General features: G+C 46.8%; 1 protein-coding gene across 9 annotated transcripts in view; it reads right to left on the minus strand.

The window, feature by feature from the left end:
• SHLD1 (shieldin complex subunit 1) overlaps positions 1-12,029 on the minus strand; it is a 50,802-nt gene extending 38,773 nt beyond the window's left edge. For 2 of the 9 annotated variants that reach the window (XR_011808020.1, XM_072035337.1), the window contains exons 1-3: positions 11,548-12,028; positions 10,868-10,978; positions 8,902-9,077 (exon numbers count right to left, since the gene is read on the minus strand). Coding sequence is in view for 5 of the 9 variants with exons in the window: in XM_072035337.1 (XP_071891438.1) it covers positions 8,902-9,077; positions 10,868-10,978; positions 11,548-11,678 (418 nt within the window). In the remaining 4 variants the exon portion in view is untranslated. The other 7 variants (XR_011808017.1, XM_072035334.1, XR_011808019.1 and 4 more) reach the window with 6 other exon arrangements.
• Positions 12,030-14,417: the final 2,388 nt, after the last annotated feature.

The raw sequence follows: 14,417 nt of genomic DNA on the forward strand, positions 1-14,417 counted from the left end.
ATTAGGTCACAGCAACGGACAAACACAGATAGCTGCAACGAGAGAAATCAAAGCAATGGCAGTTTAGATCAAGATAAGGGAGAAAAGGCCCACAGTGAGTATTACGCCACTGCCACGGAGCAAGGCGAGATGAAAAGAAGAGCCCCCAGTCCCCGAGGTGTGCAGACAGCTCTGTGTGCCTCTGTCTGGCACTGACAGCACAGCTGGAGCAGCAGCAGGTCAGCCAGGTCGCCTCTCACACCACAGAACTGGTAAAAGATTAATGAGACCTCATATATGTCACACACACACATATATATCTTCACATATGCCCTGCATGGCCTCTTTATGAATCAGATCATCCATAGTTAACAGCCAGGTTGCTGTCAGTGCAAAGGAAATCATCCATAGTCACGCGCCTCCAGTAGATGGAGCTTTAAGAAAGGCTACAAACACGTTATAATCATGAAATTCGCAATGTTGTGACCTGAAAGCAGGCACAGCCCTCACGCAGCCTCGTTTCTGAAAGGCACACCACTAATGGCCTGCTGTTGTAGCATTTGATACAGATACAGGTTGCCCTCCTCCCTCGACATTCAGTAAATCCCTGCGCTTGCTTCCGAAGCAGGAGCACATTTCATTTCCTGAACCTGGCTCATAGGCCTGCCTGACCTTTGTAAATCACTAAAACACCATCTTCACATTTTCCTTTTGCCATTTCGAAGCCTAAGCCGGACCCTAGAGCCTCACAACCAGGAAAAACCAGAAAAGCACCTCGGAAAACACAAGGACTACAAGCACAGCAAACATCAAAGGCAGGTGCTGAGCAAACATCTCATTGAAACCTGCGCCAGCAGGGCTTTGGAAGCAAAGCCAATAAAAGCCATGAAGTTTCCCAAAATAAATATCCAGCAATAACGCTTGACTTAGGATCAAGTTGAAGACCCAGCACACGGCAGAGGGGAAGGGGATGACATTTAGGGTTTCTTATCTTTAATTATAGGTGGACAAAGTAAATATTTTCATGCTGTTTTGATGACAGCAGGTTGATGGCAATGCGCACACGATGGAGGAATGTCGGGCGAAAACCACCGTGGTTTAGCACTGAATAGACACGGGAGCGAAAGCACAAAGGCACGGGATGTTACAAGGGCAGGAAAGGAGAGAGCAAAGTATGCGAGCAGACTGCAGTGAGTGAAAAGACCAGGAAAAGAGCAAAAAGGCAACTCTGACCTACCTGCAGAGCTCCTAGGCTTGTATTACAGCCAGTAAGAGACCTTTCAAGAGAAAGGTCTGTTTTTCAGACCACTGTAGTAACTCAGGCACAGCTCAGTGCCCTGCAAGGAAAGCCTTTCCTTCCTCTAACACAGCTACCAAAGCAGGGAGGCAGTAAAACCACCAAGCGAAACGATGTACGAAGAACTAAGAGCAAGGACTCCAGCACCTTGACAGGCTGCTCTGAGCCATGCCACAGACATTGCACTGCACACAGTTCTTCACGTCCCTAGAAGATCACTGAAAAGCTGGAAAGGACACAGTAAGGGACAGACCAAAGATAGCTGAAGTCACAGGGTAACTTTTCAGTGACATAAAGATCTAATACACTGGGCTTCTTTAACCTGTAAAGAATTCTACAGAGAAAGTGTAGGATGTCTGTAAGGCCACAAATGATTTGGAGAAGGAATCAGCAGCCATCAGTCACTGGTTCTCAACCCGTAGGAAGATTCAGGGGAGCCAAGGGAGTCAAAGACACACCGCCAGTGCTCCCCCACAGCCCCACTCCCACATGGTGAGCTGTCCACAAAAAGTCAGACAAATTCCTTGAAGGCCCATTCATCAGGAGCTACTGACACAGTGACGTGTCTGTGGCTCCTAGATCAGGAGTCCTGGTGAGCTACAGGCTTGCAGGGATGGGATCCCTTCTGCCTGCACTGCTACCTGCTGCTGAAGACAAGGATCAGCTCAAGGCATCTCCACTCTGACCACTCTCATACAATCGTGTCCAGTATTTTATGTCTTCAAGATGCTGCCTGTTCCATTGTGCATCAGCTCGAACGGACCAACCTAAATAAATCCAAATTTGACTCGTGTGAGGCCTGTTCAATCAGACGGACACCTCATGTCTTCTCAGCAAGCGGGTTCAGAACTTGCACATGAGGATTTGGAAGCATTTAAGAGCAATTTCCATGAAGTGAATGTTGCCTGAAAAAAAAGTACAATAACCCCACACACTTCTGCACACAGGAAAACAAAAGCACCACTAAACAAATATTTTAGTAACGTAAGGGATGCCGAAATGTGCATCCAGTACCTAAGCCTTGCCTTGTACAAACATTTGGCAGCTCAGCATCAGGGCTCTAGATCACGCAGTGCACCACAACCACCCCACATCATCTTTGTGACACGTGCTCTTTACATTTAAAATTGGAAAATAACCCAGAGTTACAAGCTACTTCAGAAACACAGCTTGTTCTCGATGGTGAATGGGACTAACGTACAACCTGACTCACGCCTTGCTGGTTCAGTTGGAGTACTTACTGTTCCCTGCACTTGTTTCACCTTCTCTGGCCAAACAAGCACCAAATGAACTTCCTTCAGAAGTTTAAGAGAACAATTCTCTGTACCTGGCTCAGGGAGGTGCACAGACGGGCTGTTCTGTTATCCTAGAGGAAGGACAGAGCCTCCCCTGTCCTCTGCAGCACACATTTTAATTAAGTAAATACTAATGGTTTAGCAAAACCAGCTGATTTTCACAGAACATAGATGCACCCTGAGACACTGAAATCTGCAAGGCAAGTCACGTGCCCCAGTTTTTCTTCCCTTACTTATAAGGACAGTGCTTTAATTCTCCTTAAAATAGGATTAGTTTTCTTCTCCAGTCTGTGCGGAATAAAGCACCAGCTTTGTCCCATCCAGGATTTATTTTTGGCTGGATGTTTTATATAACAAGCCTGAAAAATTCATTTACAAAAGATGCAGAGACCTTCAGAGCGGTGCTGAGCACTTCGTTTTGTGTCATGCAGTTCCCCTGAATTCCTTTCATGTCACGTAGCATGAATTCTACTTTGCAGCTTCGTTCAATGCTCAGCAGAACCGTGCCACAGAGTTAACCCTTCAAAGCTCACTCAAGCTCCAGTTACCATACCTGTGGGCACGGCCACAACTTCAGAGGAGCTGGATAAATTCACATTAGCTGAGCACCTGCCCCCCAGGATCACCAGGTCTATGTAAAATTTACGATCTGGAACTTCTCACCATTGTTTTCTATTGAAAAGAGTGGAGTTTTAAGAAAAAAATAGGATTTTGTTTATATTTGAGTGTACGTGGTTAGAAATCATAAATCAATGAGTACCCATTCTTGCTTGAACACGGGTGCTTCTTTGCTTTTGCTAAGCTAAACAAATCACCTACCTTGACAAATAAGTTGATGCTGACACCAGCATCAGGGATGAAAGAAGCGTGAGTTGCTAAAAACAGAAACTTTGGGAAGGCAAAGAAGTGACAGCTGCATGCAAAAACCAGCATAACCACCAAGCTTTAAAGATTCTTCATTCTCCTAACAGACTCAGATCCTGGTATGGCTCTAATTGTAATAGACAAATATAGGAAGGCATTCCCAGACAAAAATATTTCACCTACTGGCAAGATAAACCGCATAATGCCAAGAATCATGCACTAAACAGTGAGCAGCCAACACTCCTACTTTGGGAACTGGTTATCATCTTTTCTCAGTGGCAGGCAACTACCACAGGACTGAGCTCACTACACGGCATACATCTGCACCAGGGGAAAACAAAAAAAGTGTTCAGCCCATCAACTCCAAGTAGGCAAGGTTGGCAGCTCCGTAAATGAGTCACACTGCTCACTAGAGGGCAGCAGGAAACAAAGCATAACCGGTGAAAATCCAGGAATTCTCAAAACGGGCCGCAAGCTTCAGCCAGTCAAAAGCAGCTCTGCACAGGTCATCTACCTAGAAAAATACAATTATTTCTGAAGGTGTTGGGGCTCCCAGATCAATTGGAAGTGCATTTGCAAGTGGAAAAGTGTTATCTTCCTGCAGTCCAGGATGACTTTTCATACTAGCACAAACCCCCTTTGTACAGTACCCTCAGCTTCATCTTCACATCAAGCCAAAAAGCAAGATACCCTTTGGGCAGCTTCTATCTCATGGGTAAAGGGAAACTGGCAGAAGTTTTTCTATCTACAGCAGCCAGGAGTACAAGAAAAAGCCTTTTTTAGCACAGCTGTGGCTCCTTCTGAAAGCGATTCAGAAGATCACATATGTTTGGGATATAAAAAGCTAACACTGACCCCTTAAAATGAGACCTTATATAAAAGTCTTCAGTCTTCTGGCTGTCCTCAGCAAGGGCAGACAAAAAACCATTCTGGAAATTCTGCTACTTTGGGAAATTACAGCCAAGCTGTCATTTCTATACCAAACAATGAATGAATACACCGAGTTCTGGGCTGAACTCTATCTCCAAGCACCCGTCAAGTGCCAGCCCTGAAAGGTTGCTGCTGACATGAAAAGTACAGCCTGCTCCTTTCATTTTCAGCTTCTACGTCAGCACTTGTGCACAACTCCCCTACAGAAAAAGCACAAACCATGCCAGGCTTCTTCAGTAAACACAACCCGGCTCTGCAGAAGAGATTAAGCAACTCTTGACAGGCAGGTAGACACAGTAAACAGAGGAGAGCATTTAAGGACACATCAGAACACATGCACTGACATTAATGTGACTCCTCGGTTGCTAATAAAAGACACCACAACTCGCTGCAAAGCTAAGCATGTAATTTTGGTGGGTATGTGCAGTGTTTCTTCAGAGAACTCACAATTGCCTACAGAGCCGAGAGCTGTGTTAGTGTGGAAATCTCTGTTTCGATTAACACGAGGTTGACTTAAAAAAAATAAAATAGTCCAAAACCCATGATTGCTTTTATTTTTTAAACTGGGATATCATCTTGATCAGGTCTGCTCGCCTCAGGATTTTAGCACAGCAGCAGCAGCGCCACGGCTCAGACTCACCCGTTTCACCCAAGCTTTTCTGGATCCAGGCCATGGAGAAATGCTCTTCGGTTCCGCGCCGTTTCCCCCATGCCCTCGCCAGCAGTTAAGCACAGCCTGTGTTTGAAGGAAGCCTCGGAACTACATCCATGAAAAGGAACATACAGCCCGGCTCCCCACAGGGGAAAAGCAATTGATACCCTAACATTACTTTTTCCAGAAGCCACCACTCTGGAAAGGCTGTAACCCCACATGAAAGGCAGGTCACACTGCTGACTGCTCCATCTTGTCATATTCCTGTGCTGCTGCCAGCACGAGCAGCTGTCCCCCCCATCTCAGCCACGCAAATATTCGTGTGGCTGCCAGTTGTGGACAGATTCCCTGAGCTGCCTCCTCGTGGGGCTGCCTGAGCAGCAGTGCCAGCGCTAAGGATGGAGCAGGAGCAAGAAGCAGGGCTGGTTTGGGATCCTTGCTGTGTTAGAGACCTCGCAAGAGCCTGTGGAAAATACCCAACATCTGGGCTCAAACACAAAGCAAACTGCAAGAACAGAAGTAGTGACTTTGGAGATGGTAACTAAAGGTTGGAAGCCTCTATTCCCCAAACTGGCATTTTTCTGAGAGCAAACCATTGTTAAGAGCCTCCCCTATCACACAGTGAATTATTTCTGTCCCCCTGTTCCACCCAATTGCTTCAGCATCCCTCCTTCCTCTTCTACTGTCATCCTCCCCCTATTTTCTTCTTTCCTGTGACACCACATTTCCCACCCATCTTTCCCTTCCCCTGGGTGACCCCCTCTACCCACCCATTCTCCTGAGGACAGATCTTTCTAACAAACTTTTCACGACAAAGAAAAAGAGACCGAAAGAGAAGCTGCAGGACACGCGAGGAGGCTCATCCCTCCCCGAGATCACAAGCTCCAGCCAACAGCCACGCAGGCTGACTGATGCAGAATAGAAACACCATAAATAACGAATGGGATTTCTTTTCTAATTATTTTCCAGCATAAGGGGGTGTATAAGAAAAAAGGAAGCAGACCAAAAATTCACCGATCCAATTTAATTTTCTCAGCTACATAAACACTTGAGCTCACAACAACAGTCAGCTAAAAGCACGCTTATCTGCTAGGAGAACACAGTCCTCGCTCCCACACTAATCCTGAAGCCATTCATCCATAGATATTAGGTATTCAGACTCAGATATTCAGCAGTTTTTCCACAGGACTACTCTGTTCTTGCCTCGGGATACCTGCTATCCTGAGGCCCTGTTTCCCTGACTAATGGGAACCACCTTCTGCTGTTACAGGTGATGCAGACTCTCCAGATTAATAACATCTACCACTAATGACCCAGGCACTAGGCATACCTCCGTGTTCACCTCCGACTCCCGGGGCTGGGATGGCACAATATTTTGGTCAGTCTCAGTCCGGCTCGTGGCAGACGTCAGATAACCCAGCTTGTGCTGTCACTCTGCTGCTCTGCTAAGGAAGCTGTCACATTCCCGGAGACCCAATGGCCTTTTGGAAGTGCTTTTGAATCAGAGGAAGATCCCCACCCCTAAAATACTCTTTCAAGTCTGATGAGAAGACCCATTACCCACAATGTCCAAGCCCCAGAAGAAGCTTCTGATCACACAGCTTACAGGGCTGCAAGCTATAGCCACAACGGATCCCGATTTATTTTATGCCACGGAACAGTTTACAACATGAAAACAAACAAACAAAGGAGCTCCCTTGCCCAAGACAGAACTTGCCTGTAAAAAAGTCTGCCAAAGGCAGATTGTTTTTAAAAGACTCCTGCTTTTTGCTGCTACACTGACCAAACACAATGGAATAGAGAGCTGAGGTGGCATCAAAAAAGAGAGTTTCAGGGGGTGTGCGTAACAGTTCGACACATAAAAAAGAAAGGAATGGGAATGTTCAGAGCACCAGCTGGGTCTGATGTGACACTTGGTTACTTCACCACCAGGAACATACGGTCAGGAACCTTTCTACACTGCGCATCCCACAGTCACCACAATTGTGTTTGTGTTTTTTTTCCAGCTGTGAGGTGTCTCCAAAATAAGCGATGAAGGAGAAGGCTCCTAAGCCCACTCTGCCCTTTTCGGTACATCTGGAATCCCTGAAAATAGCAGGGGGTGTTGGAGACAGCAAGGGTGAAGGGCCTGGCATTGCAGCATACCAAGCTTTTTTTCCAGTACCAAGCTTTAGCAACATACTCCATGCTGCCAACAACCCGCCCCAATGCTATCATTTGGGCTGCAGGCTGTGTATCTTCATTTCCACAAACGTCACCCCAACTATGCCCCAGCCCAGCCTTAGGACTGAGGAGTGGCCATAACGTTCTTCTCTGCATCCCATTCATCAAAGCAATCAAGTCCAGATGCCCCAAGACACACTAAAGGGTGTTTGAGCAATTAAGCTGCCCTACACATTGTGGTAACTGTCTCACAGCTCCCAGAACTTCTTCGTACCTGTGACACAGGGCTTGTGAAATCTCAACAGACAAAAGCCCTCCAGCCTGTCCCACCGTTACAGGAACTTCCCCATCCTCACGTGAGAGGAAGAAGGCTTGCTCAGGACATTCTTCGTAGTGGTGGTCAGCACACTTACTCACAAAAAATAATGCAAAACCTCAAAGCAGACTTCATTATTCTTCTAATGAAATATGGATCGTGGCTTCACTGTAAAAAATTTGCAATAGTAGCCTAAGACACGTGACTTCCTCGTCCACAAAGGGAAACCTAGCAAGGATTGGTATCTAGTATTTGCAGATTTTATCACAGGTTCTGCATGTCCCACAATTAGAGGTGAAGACAACTGCACTAGCAAGTAGTGAACATTGACTGAGCTAGACTAGTTTGACGGATCCCACTGCTGCCCCGTTTAGCATGCTAAATACCAGTATCCCCACTGGAAAAAGAAACAAACAAACAAACAAAACACCTCATGCATTTAATTCCAAGCAGAATTCTTGATTCTGCAAGGCCAAAACAAGCCACCTGCTGCCTGAGGATGACAAGGCACCAAACTCTACTTTTACACTACTTAAAACTACAAAGTAATCAGAAACATTATCAGCCACGTTACACCTGCTCAGCCTGCAGATTTGCCTTGACAAACCATCTTCTCATATTATTTGCGATCAGATTCACCCACACAACATTAAACATAATTACCACACCCCTGCCATATATTTGTACTGGCTGGGCTGAGGGGTGTCTCTGGGCCACTGCATTTTGATTTAACACTTCTTGCCATATATTCACACTGGTGAGGCTGAGGGATGTAGTAATCAGAATGTGTCAGACATCAGTTGATCCCATATATGCCATTATTCCAGAGAACCTGGAGTGGTGGCTGGTCTAAAATGCTATTTCTGCAGAAATCAGCCCCCTTCGAACAAGAGAACTGCTGCCTCCCAGAGCTGAATGTGAGCAGCTCCTCACATTCGTGTCTTAGCACCAGCACACATTCTCTCTTGTATTATTCAAGCAACAGGCTACAAAGGCCACGTCTTGAGCTCATTAGTGGAAGATACATGGTGAGCACACGAAGAGCAAAAGGGAAGAATTGGTGTTGATTAATAGTAATTTGAGACATTATTTCCTCCTGATGCCTGTAGGGTTGCTCTGTGGGCTTGTTCAGGTAACCCTCTTCCTCTGAAAGCACACAAAACATGGATAAATGGTGTCATCAAAACAGCAGCAGCTGAGAGCATCCTCTGAACTGCTCTCCTATGTCTCATCAACCCACAACATACATTGCATCTGTCAAGCTAGAACGGACTGTACTTCTGGTAAACCGTGTTTTAAGACAAGGCAGGTGCACCTGTAACTGACCACTGTTACTCACTCCAGTGACGTGCACAGATAATGCACTGGATAAGGAAAGACCACGTGAGGAGGCAGAAGCTGTTACCTGGGAGTGGAGAGGGAAAAGAATCCGGAGAACGAAAAGGCTCCTCACTGCTCTCAGTGCTGCTTGAAGGCTGGAAGATCTCTGCTAGGTCACAAACAGAAACAGAGGGCAGGTCCAACACGCTGCTCTCCTCCGAGTGGAGGCTAGGTGATGGCTCTTTTCCTTCCATGGGCCCGCTGCAGAGACACAGAGTTGATTGAGCAGTGTTTTTAGAGCATGAAAATCTGAGCAAAAGACAACCTGGCATTTCTGTACTGCTCTGTCAGCTGAGAAAAGCTGTTTTATTGTATTGGTACTGAATTTAAGAAAAGAGCAAGATTAAAACAAAACAAAACAAAAAAAAGCACAACCCTCAGCCCTACATTGGATAAGTAGGAGCCCACAACATATCTGGCTTTCTTAGAGGCTTCCCAGAAGTACAGATTCAGTCGCCAGCCCTAAAACAGCCTTACACCTGTAGCAACACCAAATAGGAATCGACCTAGTACCTGCTGCAAGGCCTCGTGCCAGCAAGACTTCTCAGGCAGGAGCTTCACTGAAGCACATACAGTGAGAATGACAATGAGATTGAGTGAGGTAAACGTGAGCTGAAATTTTGTTCTCCTCCCTCACTTAAGTAACAGATGATGCTTTTCACAGGGGAAAAAAAATGTGGACAGAACAAAAATGTTTCTCATTAGATGTGAATTTAGTTCCCAGCTCTTACAGAGATGACAGGAGATTTTGCCCACATTCCTTCCATCATCTGTTTTGTCTACTTACACGTAGTACAAAAAAAAAAAAAAAAGCAGACTGTGTCTCTGCACTGCCACCTCCACTAGCTCACTAGCTGTATCCTTGTGCCATCTTGATAAAGAACAATAGGGCAGAGAAACCAGATCTAGTGGACAGGCAATGGTTCAGGACCCTATAGACGCTAATTTATTTCCTTTTTTATAAGGAAATATACTGCTTTCTTAATTTTACCTCAGGGGTTTCATAACAGTAATAAATGCTACAGTCACAGGGGTGAAAGAAACCCCTAGGAGTGGTTAGCATTGAAAAAGTTAAGTGAATAACCCCATAAGGTTTTTATTTAATAAAAAATAAAAAATAAATAATTCCTCGGGTGCTTCTGTCCTGAAGAAACTTGTAGCTAAGACACACCTCTGACCTTTGCAGAATGCTGACCAACCTGCTAATGAGCAGAGTGAAGATGTTGGCTGTGATACTGGAACCCAGCTGCCTCGCATTGAAGGGACAAGCAAGGTCAGTGCATTCATGGAAACTTTCCACAGACAACAGAGTGGAAAATTAAAAACAAAACAAAGGACACAATCCTCCCTCCACAGTTTCTTTACAAACAAGGTTCTCCTCTGTTGTTCTTCATGCCCCAAATCACTGATGATCTGGGCATAAGGAAAACAGAGAAGAAGAAACGTGCCTCCAATTTGTTTTCCTGCTTGGTGCTACTTTTTAAATACGTAAATACTTTACAGAAGTCTAATTCAGCCCTTGGCCTGAAACAAACAAAACACCCACAACTCTATCCCTCCAAGGGCAAATGGGAAATTATAGCAAGAGGAGATGCTGCTGTAGTACCACAGCAGCCTGAGGCTGATGTTGATACGTGTGGGCTGCTGGGATCCTGGCCTTCCCTGCTAGCTGCCTCGGCCAGCCTCTTTCCTTGCGCTGCCACAGCAGGGCTAACAACATGGGCAGCCATGTGATGATCAGGTCCAAACAGTTCTTCTCAATTAAAACTAATCACTCCCATTCCCCCCAAGTTCTCTCTTAGATCAGATCCCTCCATTTCTCCAACTTCAGAGTGTACTTTGACCATGTAAAGAAATGTAGGCCAAGGTTGCAGTGGTTCTACTTCCAGAACTGATGGAGAGATTTGTTTGTGAAGACAACCAAGATCTCAGCTCAGCCCTGGGCCTTCAGATGCGTGAAGAGACACACTATTACCCCCCCTGTGCCATACCTGGGAATAGCACTGATGTTGGAGCAGTCACCTGGGACAGGTGCCAAGAGCAAAGAGCTTGTCACTGCTTCAGTATCCTCTCCTTCTTGGTGGTTTGTCAATCTCAGCTCGCTGGAATGAAACAAACAGTCTGGTTATATGCTTTGCATCAGCTGATCAGGCTGACTGGATGGTGTGACCTTTCAAAAGGCATATACCAGCTGAAGTCAACAGTCAGTCACCACACATACCTCTGTTTGTCAGGCCTGGCAGAGAGAAAGATATTTTCTAGGAATCAGAAATAGCATATCTAGTAATGCCCTTATGCCTTCAGACGGTGATGGAGACCTCCTGGAAAGGTGCAGGTACATGGTAGAAATAAAGCCAAGACTTTCTTCACAAGAAGCTGCCAGATGGGCTGTTTACTCAAAACCAATAAAGAAGTAAAGCGAACTACTGCTGACACCCTTCCCTCCCACTAGTGGATGCACAGGTTATTTCCCCACCAGGTTTATCTAGTAGTGCTTCCATACCAACACAGGCTTACATCAAGCTTTTACCAGGAAGAGAGCAGCAAAATCCAGGGTGCAGATACAAGCCATGGGTCCAGGAGACCAAATCCTGTCCGCTCCCCTTTGCCATTACCTCAACACTTCAAGCCAGTGATTAGGACAAACATACTTCCAAGAAACTGGTGTTACCTTCTGACCACCCTCAACCTGTGGCAGGAACTTCCCACACAAATGCTTTTTGTTGCTCCTGCACAAATATAGGAGGCAGATGGCATCCACAGGACATTACAGGCACAGTGGAAGGTGTGAGGCACTGGCATTACCAGCTGCCATGTTCAGCTGATTTAGGGGGATGGAGGACAGGAGCCCTCTTGAAGCAGCCTCCTCTCTTTCCATCCAGAGATGCAGTATTTCAACAACTGCTCCAGTCTGATCAAAGCCCTGGGTGCTTTGCAGAGAAGGGAAACAGGACCCACACAGGGCAAGCTGAAGGGAGCCAGGGGGAGTCAAAGTCCCCATGAGCCTGAACCCCCACAGCCCCGAGGGGGGGAGCTATGGCTGCTGAGGTGTCTATGCCCATTCCCCCCAACCTTCCCCCCGCTGCTGAGGAGAAAAGCATGCTGCAGCACCCGACAGACAGCAAAACATGGCAATGGGGACGATAAGGGGAAATCCAACCCGCCCCGGGGCCGGGACTCACCCCCACCACGCCCGAAGGCCGGGCAGGACGCGAGGGGGCCGCCCGCCATGTCGGCACAAGGGGGAGGTGAAGCGGGCGGAGCCATCTTGGTTAAGGACAGGCGGGGCTGCTGCGGGCGGGCTCTCTGTAAGGGGGGGCGGGCAAAAAACAGATTAAAAATTGGTAGTTTTGGTGTGGCCACAGTAATTAAAGTAGTTTGAGGCTTGATTTTCCTCAGAACGCGCAGTTTTGATTTTTTTTTTTTTTGGTGAAGTCAGCGAGGAAAGGGTTTCCCAAACCACGCCACTGAGTTCCTGTGAGGTGGGAAGAGGAGCCTGGCGTCCTGTGGCAGGGCGATGCCAAACCACCTTGGTGCCTCAGCCCTCCTGCATGCTTCCCTGGCAGCCTGAACTCTGCAGGAGAGACCTGAGAGGGCCGCCCAACGCACGACAGTCCAGCTGCTGCTTTGCAAAGCAGCCGGGCAATGTACAGGGGTCTAAGGTGCCCCCTCAGCACCCGGTCATTTTACAGCCCCGTTGTGCAAGCCCCAGCCCAAGGCTTTCCTAGGAAATAAAACACCGGCCATCCCTGCACAGCACAGCCGGCGGAGGTCAGGGAGCAGCCCTGGCTGTTGTCTGAGGCCACAGGGTGGCCTGGCGGGCGGGAGCGCTGCCAGCCGAGAGCTGGCCGGGCTTCTTGGCAAGCCGACCGCCATGGAGGCTGGGAAGGAGCTGGTGGCTTTTCCAAGAGCCTCTGGGCTGGTGGCAAAGTGGTGTGTTTAAAGGGAGGTCAATGAAAGGGGAAGAAAAAAAAATAGTAGTCCTGTGGCTGCCAAAAAGGCCTCATTTTGCTCCCAGGTGAGCTGGCACAGGGGAAGGCCCCTGCAGGGACAGTCTGTGAGTCTGTTTTTTAGTGAGAGCAGCCAAGCCTGGGCTTTTGGGTTTAAGAAGAGATGCAAGCCTAGCCTCCTAGGTGGTAACTAAACCCAGGCGCTGCTCTGGTACCAGGCTGTCTTCCCATCCACTATCTGTCACCCATCCCTCTGGGGAGCGGGGTGGCCCCTTTTTTATGAGCTTGAAGGCAGCACCCCAGCACACCTTGCAGGGAGCAGGGCTGGAGCTGAGCACGGGAACACACAATGTCAGCAGATTTGCATTGTTTAGTTGTGGGAGCACATGCAGTGCATCCAGAAACCAGCCATCTCTGTGATATCTCTCCATGGGATCATCCGTGCCAGCAAAAAAACTCTGGCAGTGGGGAATTTGGTAGGTACTGTTGGGTCCCCAAAAAAATCCAAAGAGCTCCAGAAAGCAGAAGTGACAAAGAAGCCAAAATGCTTGTTTACAACATTCTCCAGACTACCGGTTTCTATTTGTCACATTAGGTGGAAATCTCTGACCTTACTTTCATTTCCTTCACAAAAAGAAAGGGGTCCTGTGCCCTCCTGATGGAGCAGTGCGCTCCCCTGGCACCCCGTCATTGTAATCTACAGCCCTTACCTTTATTTCTTATGGACTGCATTATCAGCAAAAAGCTTACATTGGCTGACAGTGCTTAGAGCAAGCCTACAAGTGCGTACTGTGCTCCTTCTTTTTATCAGTGTGTCAATGTTAACACATGATAAAACTACGCCAGCAGCCATGTCTGGAGCTGGTTAAAACGGAAGGTACATATGAGACAGGAAACTCCGAATTAAGCCTCGTGCTTGATGTTTTGTCAAGATCAAACTACTGAGAGGCAAACATGACAAAAAGGAAACACATTTTCTGACTATTGCAGCTCTGTTGCAATGGGAGTTTTCAGTGTTGACAGTTTCAAGGCCAGAGTCCTAAGCTGTACAATTTCATGTCATTGAAGCTAGTGTGTATCTACTGACTTACCACCTTAAAGACTTAATGAATAACAATGAAAAAAAAATCTACTTTCATAAACAGCAGACCTAGCATGTTTTTCAGTCCTTTCCTACTATCACACCACAGAGGAACAACTCACTTCCTCCTTTCACAATTGCTAGAGATGAATTTAATACATGAAAACAGTAGAACAGCTGAATAGCTTCTGTACAGCAGGAAGTGCACAGGGCAGGAGGGACGGTAAGAAGACTCAAATGAGGTTGATTTTCTCCCTGTTGAATTAGGCAAAGTTTGTTCTGTGCTTTACTACAAATGAACAAACCAAAGTTTGTAGTTTGTGTTGTTATCCACTTGGAGGTTGCTTTCTCACAACAAATTAGGACCTTGTTCTCACAACTGAAAGCAAGAAAGAATATTGTCATTTAAATCTATTATCTGCATGCATTTTACTTCCCAGCTCTGTTGCTAAAACTGCTGGAAGATCAGGCTGTTCTGGATTCCACTCTAAGGCTCTCTCAGGCCCTCCA

Source organism: Anas platyrhynchos, chromosome 3 (assembly GCF_047663525.1).
Source record: "Anas platyrhynchos isolate ZD024472 breed Pekin duck chromosome 3, IASCAAS_PekinDuck_T2T, whole genome shotgun sequence".
In the NCBI taxonomy this organism is placed as follows: Eukaryota; Metazoa; Chordata; class Aves; order Anseriformes; family Anatidae; genus Anas; species Anas platyrhynchos.